The sequence below is a fragment of the Helobdella robusta genome (assembly GCF_000326865.2).
Source record: "Helobdella robusta unplaced genomic scaffold HELROscaffold_16, whole genome shotgun sequence".
Taxonomy (NCBI): Eukaryota; Metazoa; Annelida; class Clitellata; order Rhynchobdellida; family Glossiphoniidae; genus Helobdella; species Helobdella robusta.
In genome coordinates, this window is record NW_008703893.1 from 3,663,634 (window position 1) to 3,673,469 (window position 9,836).

Genomic DNA, 9,836 nt, shown 5'->3' on the forward strand with positions numbered 1-9,836 from the left:
ATATATATATATATATATATAATCATTTTTATACAATACATTTATACAATACATGCAGATATATGTGTATGATTCATTCATGTATTGTATATAATCTATGTATAATGTTTTATTCCTGTAAAATGTGAGTAAAAAGCGAATTTTTGGCATTTTTTAGAAGAAACATATTAGATTGTTAATGTATATAGAGGTTTAAAATAAAAAATTGCACATGATACTATTGTTTGGTGTTTTTTAAATAAAAAGTGCTAAAATTTTTTACAGAAAAAAGTTATGCGTCACAGCAATTTTTTTCTTATAGATTACCAAAACGCACCCTTCACTAATTTACTTCAATTCCGGGTGGGTGTTTAAGAAATTAGGAAGTTAATTTAATTTTAGTTGTTAGTTTCACCTGGAAACGTAATTAATCTCGAAATTAGTGATCCGGATCGTTCTAGAATTTATTTAGAATTTTAAATAATTTCTAACACCTGAAAGCAAACGATCATGGCTAATCGTCTTCCTGCTGTTGTTATTGATAACGGAACCGGGTAAACTTGTATTTCTCTACTCACCTATTTCTCATTCTAATGCGTTTAATTAATTTTATTCATTACTTTTATTTTAACACTGCTTCTAGTAATAGCTTAATGCTGTCGCTTATTCAATTGCATTGTAAGAGGACTCATGATGTTTTAATTTTCATGATAGCTACTCTAAATTGGGATATGCCGGAAATACGGAGCCTCAGTTCATAATTCCGTCGTGCATTGCGATTAAAGAGACGGCCAAAGTTGGAGACCAGGCTAGTCGTCGACTAGGGAAAGGTGTGGAAGATCTGGACTTCTACATTGGAGATGAGGCTATGGAAGCAACTAATTATGCTACAAAAGTTAGTTTAAATTTCAATCCACTTTTATATGTTTTCTCAGTTTTTGTGACACAAATATTTTATAAATGTTATTATAATTCTTTAAAATCAGTGGCCAATTAGGCATGGAATAGTTGAAGATTGGGATCTGATGGAGAGATTCATGGAGCAGGCTATTTTTAAATATTTAAAAGCAGAACCCGAAGATCATTACTTCCTGCTGGTTATTTTTCACTAATTAATTAGTTAACTATGTGAACACTTAATAAATATTCTTGTGCATCTAAAAGACCGAGCCCCCGCTGAATACTCCTGAGAATCGAGAGTACACAGCCGAAATAATGTTTGAATCATTCAATGTCCCTGGATTATATATAGCCGTACAGGTTTGCAAGATGGCTTTTCCTTTAGCTTATGTTTTCTAAATTAATTTTCTCAAATTCTCTTTAAATTTTTTTTGTTTTTGATTTATCATACCTGTTGACTTCCAAATCATCAGGCTGTGTTAGCTCTCTCGGCATCGTGGACTTCGAAGTTGTCATCTGAACGTACTCTGACTGGAACGGTAATTGATTCTGGAGATGGTGTCACTCACGTCATTCCAGTTGTTAGTAACATTTTTTTGTTTTCCTGAGTTTATATTTTTGCTCTCCAAAATGTTTATTTGATTTCCTCTGGTCAACTTTTACGCATCTGCCACCACCCAAGGCTGAGGGCTACGTGATTGGCAGCTGCATCAAGCACATACCCATTGCTGGCAGGGATATAACATTTTTCATACAACAGCTGCTCAGGTCCTCATAATTATTACATTCCTAATTATTTATTTATTATTATGACTATAATTAAATTTATTATAACTATTGAATATAGAGAGAGGGAGAGTAACATTCCACCAGAACAATCTATGGAGACAGCGAAAGCCATCAAGGTATGTATGTATGTTTGGATGGATTTATCATTCATTCATCATGATATTATTAATTAGTATAGTAACCTTAAACTCCTGTTAATGTTATTCCCCCCTCAAGGAAAGATTTTCCTATGTATGTCCTGACATTGTGAAAGAATTTGCCAAGTATGACAGTGAGATGAGCAAATGGATCAAGCAGTATGATGGGGTCAACTCGATCACCAAGCAACCTTTCTCAGTTGAAGTCGGCTACGAGAGATTCCTCGGCCCTGAAGTTTTTTTTCACCCTGAGGTTAGGGATTGGGGAGTGTTGGTTGTCTTGTTAACGATTGCAAGAGAAGTTGTCGTTTTTATTCATTGTCATTGTTGGTGTCTGTGTTTGTTAGTGATTTAACGTGTGTTCTAATTTTATTTTAGTTTGAAAATTTGTCATTCTTTTCCTACTTTGCAGTTCACTAACCCCGACTTCACAGTTCCTATTTCTGAAACGGTTGATGAGGTCATCCAGAATTGCCCAATAGATGTCAGGAGATCTCTCTACAAGGTTCTAACAAACAAGAAACATCTACTCAAATTTTGTTCACTTAATTTTCGAAATTTTCCAGAATTCATTCTCACAAATCATTATTCATATCCATTGACTGTAGAATGTAGTGCTGTCGGGTGGGTCCACCATGTTTAAAGATTTTGGTCGCAGACTGCAGAGAGATCTCAAAAGGATAGTCGAGAACAGGCTGAAGATCAGCGAGGAACTCAGCGGAGGCACCTTAAAGGCAAGGGGTCGTTTGCATAAAATTTTTAATTTGAATATACATTACGTTAATTTGTTACCAATTATTTAACTATGCGGTGGTAACTCATCTGACAGCCTAAGCCAATTGAGATTCAAGTGATAACACACAACATGCAGAGATATGCCGTCTGGTTTGGTGGAAGTATGTTGGCCTCCACTGTTAGTTGATGCAATTTTGTGTACTTTTTTGTAAAAAAAAATTGTAAATAATAAATAAATAATTTAAAATTGTTGAATACTCTATAAAACTCACCAATCGCCAGCCTGAGTTCTACAGGGTTTGCCACACGAAAGCTGACTATGACGAATACGGTCCATCCATTTGTAGGCACAACCCTGTTTTTGGGGCTATGTCCTAATCTGGCCTGCCTGCCTGCCTAACTCAATGTATGTACTTAGATTCCCAAGACCCACTACTTCTACCGCCATTTATAATTATATTATCATTAATTATTATAAATATGTCATGTAAAATTTGTTATTTGCTAGTATATAAAATTGTATACATGTGCGTGTGTGTGTGCGTGTTTATAATTAATAATTACAAGAGGCCTGATGAGGATTTTGTTTTGAAATCATTATCTTTATTAATTATTTATTGTTATTTTTTATTATAATTAAAGAAATAACTTTCAAATAAGCTTGATGTTTATATTCTGTGTGCACAAGGTGGCTTTTATGCACACACAGTAATTCAGATACATACATATTATTATACATACGAATACAGACAGACACGTACATGAGAGAATTTTGTTTGTTATTGTTACATAATTTTATTATTTTTAGTTATTTCTCCATTCTCCTAAACCTTTTGTTGTTGAAATAAAATGACAATTATCCATTAAAGTAGTAATAGTGATGATGATAAATAATGGTGGATTATTGGTTCATTTGTAATTCTTCAAACGAATGAAAGGATAAAAAATCAACCAACGCAACAGTTCGTTCTGAACAAAAATTTGTTATTTCTCAAATTCCCACCTGTTTTAGTCGATCAACTCACGCTGGTTGCCAATCCTACCCAAAAAATAGACTAAAATACAATTTTCCAGCCAGGGCTGGTGCAAAGTTGTTTTCGTTGTTATTCGTTTTTTCAACCCAAAATCAATAGATTTTGGCTAAAAAGATTAAGAGAACCGTATGAAAGATTGTCTTTGTTGGGTAATGGTATCATTATGAGTTTATTGACGGATCGTTAGTAGTACACATTGTCTGCAAATTGAGCAAAAATAAATTAACATTGGTGTTTATATTATATATATATATATCATGTATATATATATTTGTGTGTCTGTGTGTGTTTATCCGAAAATATTCATAGTAAAGTTGATAACAGACCAAATGAAAATCAGTTATTAAACGAAATTTTCTTGAATAACTAAACAAATTTATATATGTAGATATACAAACTATAAATTATATATATATAAACTAAAATGAAATAAAAACTTGGAAAATAGACACACATATATATATATATATATATATATATATATGAATATATATATATGTGTGTGTGTATAATTGTTAATATCATTAACAATAGTTGCCACAGTATAATGATGATAAAGATGATGATAATAAAAATGGTGATTTGAGTAATGATGACGAATGTGGTTTTAGTTGTTACAATGATCAGAGAAGTTAATGTCCTGGCATAAATTAGTACACACCAATGTAACAATGAAATACAAAGCAAAGATTATCATTATTAGCACGTTATCTATTATTATTATTTATAATAACAATTAGTTATTATCATAAAAATGTGTCACTATCAAAAGAATAAATTCAGTTTTTACACTTGTTGAGAAAAATGAATGGATAAAAAAAAATAAAGTTTTTTTTTATACAAAATGAACCAAAAATGTAAAAAAATGGTACAAAAAGAACTTAAATAATTAAAAAATATACAAAGAAGTGAATATAATTTAGCAACATCCTTTTGACGATTGAGTATTCTGTTGAGGGTTCAGATCAACATTTCCTTGCGCTCTCTGTGGCCCGGCGGTTGTCGGGTTTACCTTTGGCAGTTTCTTTGCTGAGAAATGTTACCAAAGAATATTTTTAAGGTTCAAAAAATGGCTCCCCATCTTTTCTTAAATTGATGAATCTTCAATTGATACCAGATCAAATATTGAGTTAAGGATTGAAATGTGGATAGGTGATTTTGAATTTTACCCATTCTTGCACACATTTATTCATTCACTCACTCACATACCTATCACCATAAATATTTCATTCACATTGTTAGCTGTTTTTGCTGAGGTTTCTAGAAATAACAAATTATTTTCCTCTGCAAATGCACTGCCTTCCTGTGACAAGGAATGAAGAATATAAGGAATGAAGAAAATACACTTTTGTGAAAAGTTACTATAAAAATGATAACAAAATGGGTTTTAACTTTATCACTAATTCTTTATATCTTTATTACTATAAATGCTATTTTTAGAAAACCTCATAAGTAGTTGTCCTTGAGGTGTCAAGGTCATTTTTATTGCCAGCCAATGCTATGACAATGTTGGGACTTGCCTGTTTCTGCAATTCTTCGATCCAAACTTTTGCTCTGTTGAAACTTTCCTTAATAAAAATAGAAAACAATGAATAATTTCATTTTATTTCAACTGATAAATTGTCACGTAACTTTAGTAAAATATCTCAAAAAGTTGAATGCCCAAAAAAAAATGTACTAAAAACTTTAAAATTTACTTTGTTAGTAATGTCATAGACAACAATGGCTGCCTGGGCACCTCTGTAGTACATGGGTGCCAAACTGTGAAACCTTTCCTGACCAGCTGTGTCCCAGATCTCAAATTTGATGACCATATCATCCAGGTTGATTGTCTGGGTAAGGAATGCAGCTGGATCAAATGAAAATGAATAAAAAATTAAAAGTTTCAATTTAGATTAGAAATAAAAAAAATAAATAGAAAGAGTAATAATGAGAAGTAATAAAAAAATAACCAATATGAATAAAATAAATGAAAATTGTCAATTTGAAAAGTAATTTTTTAGAAATTAGTAAAAGATAGATGTACTGCAGACCTCCAATGGTGCTCTCTTGGTGCTCGTAGAACTGCCCCTTCACGAACCTTAAAACCAAGCTGGACTTGCCAACAGCTGACTCACCCAGCAGAACTAATTTGAATTGAAATGTTTTCCCTGTTGCTGCTGCAGACGCCATCTTGTTCGGGTCAAATTCGCTGTTTGTATTGTTTGATCAGTGGAAGAAAATTTAAGGAATTTGTCAATCAAATGACTGAGAAAGAAAGAGTAACTTTAATTTTCTTTGGCCTTTAAAATTTGATAACAATGAAAATAAATTCAAATGAAATTATAGAGTTTTTTTTATTGAAGTTAAGTGAAATTTGAAGACATAAATTCGCAGTTTGTTCCTAAAATAACACCGCCTAACTCACTAATCACTAATTTTTATCGTTAGGAATTTAATGATGTTTTCAACAAACGAAGTTTATTCAATACACTTCCGGTATTCTTATTGCAACTTTAAACAGGGTCGGGCCATTTGGCTTTCTTCGCTTTGCTGGCGTGTTCATAGCATTCCATGTTATGTTGTTTCAATTTTACTATACTAGAATGCAAAATAATGATTTTTTATGTTTAAAACACACACACACATACATATATATATATATATATATACATATATATATATATATATATATATATATATATATATATTTATATTATATATATATATATATATATATATATATATATATATATATATATATATATATATATATTGTTTATAGTATTAAAACAAAAACTGTTTATTTTTCAAATCTAATTATGTATTTTACAATTATTTTTGTCAATTCAAATATAAATATTAATAAATTAATAAAAACGTATTGTACGGATCACATAACTAGAATAATTGTTAATTGGTAGGCCATTTATTTCGGTTCTTTGCTTTTTCAGATTACATCCAGCCAATTTAAATATCCAATTCCACTAATGTTGAGTTCCAAAAAAAACCTAATCACCTAACAACCGAATCGAAATGATGTCATCGCAGTTGGAGCAGGAAATTTTAAAAACTGCCACGTTGGCCGTTGAATGCGATCGCAGTGGAGATTATGAAGCTGCCATTAAATATTACACGGTAGTTGAGAATTTTAATTTTTGTGTTTGGTTTGTTTTGTAGTTCAGAAGTCTCATTGATTTGACTGGGCCATTTAAAAATTAATTGAATTATTTAAATTGAAATTAATTGAAAAATAATAAATAAGACTTGCCAAATAATTTACTATTGCTATTATATATATATATATATATATATATATATATATATATATATATATATATATTTCCATTTTTCAACCATTTTCAACCATTTTTCAAAAATTGAAATTTATTTATGAATGAGCACTTTCTGAAATATAAAAATAATCACTAATTTGTCAGGAGACAACGAAATTGTTACAAGAAAGCCATTCAGCGAACCTCATGTCTCAAATCACAGAATATGAAAATAGATGTTCTCAACTCAAAAGCATAAGTACTTAAAAAATAAAATATCTTTTTTGTGTTTCTCTAAATATAATAATTTTATGCTTTTTATAATTATATATATATTAATATTTATAATAAATATGTCAATATTATGATAATATAATTATTTTCCTTTTTTTCATTCCATAGTTTCAAGCCAAAAAAATGACATGCATGTGGAAATTAACAAGGTTTTATTAAAAACTAAATTATTACATGATTGCATTTAATTTCATCTGACATAAAATGTATATGTGTGTATATAAAACTATATAACTATATATAATTAATAACTCTAAATAACTATATTTAAATCTATATAACCGTATATAACAGTATATAACTATATATATAATCAATAACGGTTATATAGATTTTTCTATAGTTATGTAGAGTTAATGATTATATATAGTTGTATAGTATTATCTCAAAATGAATATTATCTCGTTAAATATGTACATAATTTTATAAATAATAGTCATAATTATCATTATAATTTTAATTAATTATAATATTTCTAAAATAACTACTCCAAGAAAATAGCCAAAGCCAAATCATTGATGCTAAAAGCCATTGAAATGGAAGAGAGTAAGAAAGATGATGAGGCATTTGAGCTGTACATGCAGTCTGCTGAGTTCTGCCTCTCTTTGGTGGTCCATTATTATTTTATTATTTACTTATTATTATTATTATTATTTTCTTACAGCAAGCTCAAGTCAGCAACGACGATGATCTGTCTATGAAATTGAGACAGCTTGCTCTTCAGTCTACAGAGAGGTTGGTTATGATGATGATGGTGGTGGTGGTGATGATGATGACGTTGATGATGATAGTGATGACGAAGGCGATGACGATAATTTTTCTTCACGCAGAGCAGAACTTATAAAATTTGCAAAAAATAATCTTCAACAACATCAACTGCAAGAGAAAACTTCAACAACGACAACAACCTCATCAACAAATTTGAAGCCATTAGGATTTTCTTTAAGAGATTCAAGTCCAAATAAAAGTACTAGCAGCAGTAGTGGCTATAGTAACAGTGGTGGTGGTGGTGGTGGTGGTGGCGGCGGTGGTGGGAGCTACACCAAAGAAGAGTTAGCAGTTTTAAGGTTGTCCATGTTTTTTTTACCAATTATTTTTCTTGGTTTTTAACTTTTGTTTGGTTGGGCTGGCTAACAAAAATAGATTATTGTTATACACAAAAAGATTAATGTTATATATGTGCATGAATTAATAATTTATTATAATTGTTGAATAAATTATGCTAATTAGGAGGACGTCATGTATTAATGGCAGGAGTTATGTACCATTCATGGCTGATGATTATAAGGAAAAGTTTAATTACCCTGTTCCTTTCACGTTAGTTTGATGTTGAGCATTCGCTTTTTTTTATAAAACAATATTTTGTTACTTAAATTAGCTAGAGACGGTCGTCTCTTTGCATTTTTATTATCAACAAAGTAAGTGATATTCACGATACATCACTATCTTCACCATTGCTATCATCATCATCATTATCGTCATCATTATCTTCACCATCATTATCTTCATCATCATTATCGTCATCGTCATAGAGACAAGGATGGCTACTTGAAACTTTCCCCTAAGCAGAGATCCAACTTCGGAAAGTGGATTAGGGCGAGTGAGTTGTCCCTGGACCCCAAAATGGTCGTCTCGATATCCTGTTTCAACATTAGGCAGGTCTGTTGAAGTACCAAAGAATAAATATCTACTTCTAATTTAAGTATAAAACGCAAATATTTCAAGTATATGCCTGTTATAATTTTAATTATTATTAATATTATTATATATTAATATGAATATTATGGATAATTATGAATGAATAATTAAATAAATAATTTTTTATTATTTTTTGCAGACGATAGTATCTGACTGTTCGTTTGTAGCATCTTTGGCCATTTCTGCACAGTACGAGAAGAAATTTAACAAGCGACTCATCACGGGGTCAATCTCTGAATGTCATGTGATTGATGATGATGTTATGATGATGATGATGATGATGATTTTTATTATTAAGGTAATGATGATGATGTCTGGAGTGTAAATAAGAACTTATTTGTCTTTCATTGCTTGTCTTCTTTGCGTTCAACTATTTTATCTTTTGTCATTAAAGTTTGCTTGTTCGTTTGTTCTGTCATTCATTCATTCATTCATTCATTCATTCATTCATTCATCCATTCATTTATTCATTCATTCATTCGTTCGATCGTTCGTTCTGTGACATCTGATCTATTCAATCTCGAAACAGGATCATTTATCCACAGAGCAGGAATGGCGATCCTGTATTCAATGATTCGGGCAAGTATATGGTCAAGCTTCATTTAAATGGCGTCATCAGAAAAGTAGGAAGCCCGGTCAACTTTGATTACTAATTAATATGCAGGAATGAATTATGCTAATTAGTGAATGCATTCCTCTTTCCGATTGGTAGATAATAATAGATGACTACCTGCCATTGGGCAGTGACGGTCGACTGCTGTGCTCGTATTCTAATAATAGCAACGAGATGTGGGTCTCGCTGATGGAGAAAGCGTACATGAAGGTCATGGGGGGTTACGATTTTCCCGGATCCAACTCAGTAAGTTATGATGGCGGCGATGATGATTATGATGGTGACCTTTGAACCGCCTCCCCCTAAAAACAAATCATCCGATCACGTCACAGAACATCGACCTCCACGCCCTGACCGGTTGGATTCCGGAGCGAATCAGCATGTCCTCCAAATCCGCACTCCT

At 31.2% G+C, this 9,836-nt stretch overlaps 3 protein-coding genes across 3 annotated transcripts in view; 2 read left to right on the top strand and 1 right to left on the bottom strand.

The window, feature by feature from the left end:
* The first annotated feature begins 336 nt into the window (after positions 1-336).
* HELRODRAFT_185429 (hypothetical protein) lies at positions 337-3,633 on the top strand. The gene is made up of 12 exons (XM_009015740.1): positions 337-533; positions 694-874; positions 966-1,076; positions 1,144-1,239; positions 1,353-1,460; positions 1,562-1,647; positions 1,727-1,784; positions 1,885-2,058; positions 2,218-2,310; positions 2,414-2,539; positions 2,635-2,718; positions 2,823-3,633. Exons 1-12 carry the CDS (start codon positions 490-492, stop codon positions 2,916-2,918), a joined length of 1,257 nt encoding a protein of 418 aa, XP_009013988.1. The 5' UTR covers positions 337-489; the 3' UTR covers positions 2,919-3,633.
* Positions 3,634-4,493: 860 nt separating this feature from the next.
* Positions 4,494-6,031, bottom strand: HELRODRAFT_110414 (hypothetical protein; the record flags this gene model as incomplete). Its single annotated transcript, XM_009015741.1, has 5 exons — positions 5,608-6,031; positions 5,272-5,423; positions 5,020-5,142; positions 4,784-4,877; positions 4,494-4,603 (listed from the first exon to the last, which is right to left on the bottom strand). Exons 1-5 carry the CDS (start codon positions 5,744-5,746, stop codon positions 4,494-4,496), a joined length of 618 nt encoding a protein of 205 aa, XP_009013989.1. The 5' UTR covers positions 5,747-6,031.
* A 491-nt stretch (positions 6,032-6,522) lies between these two features.
* Positions 6,523-9,836, top strand: part of HELRODRAFT_190937 (hypothetical protein) — a 5,891-nt gene continuing 2,577 nt past the window's right edge. Inside the window, exons 1-12 of the mRNA XM_009015742.1 lie at positions 6,523-6,691; positions 6,994-7,087; positions 7,231-7,271; positions 7,617-7,730; positions 7,787-7,857; positions 7,953-8,174; positions 8,353-8,439; positions 8,655-8,781; positions 8,960-9,045; positions 9,350-9,443; positions 9,533-9,679; positions 9,766-9,790. Of these exons, the coding sequence (XP_009013990.1) occupies positions 6,590-6,691; positions 6,994-7,087; positions 7,231-7,271; positions 7,617-7,730; positions 7,787-7,857; positions 7,953-8,174; positions 8,353-8,439; positions 8,655-8,781; positions 8,960-9,045; positions 9,350-9,443; positions 9,533-9,679; positions 9,766-9,790 (1,210 nt within the window). The 5' untranslated portion in view covers positions 6,523-6,589. The remainder of the gene's footprint in view (positions 6,692-6,993; positions 7,088-7,230; positions 7,272-7,616; positions 7,731-7,786; positions 7,858-7,952; positions 8,175-8,352; positions 8,440-8,654; positions 8,782-8,959; positions 9,046-9,349; positions 9,444-9,532; positions 9,680-9,765; positions 9,791-9,836) is intronic.

What these genes read in the sequence shown, in the direction of transcription:
- HELRODRAFT_185429 (XM_009015740.1), top strand. Translation starts at nt 490, where the DNA reads ATGGCTAATCGTCTTCCTGCTGTTGTTATTGATAACGGAACCGG. An exon ending in CAACTAATTATGCTACAAAA is followed by an intron (nt 875 to 965) that starts GTTAGTTTAAAT and finishes CTTTAAAATCAG; the next exon opens with TGGCCAATTAGGCATGGAAT. An exon ending in AAGATCATTACTTCCTGCTG is followed by an intron (nt 1,077 to 1,143) that starts GTTATTTTTCAC and finishes TGCATCTAAAAG; the next exon opens with ACCGAGCCCCCGCTGAATAC.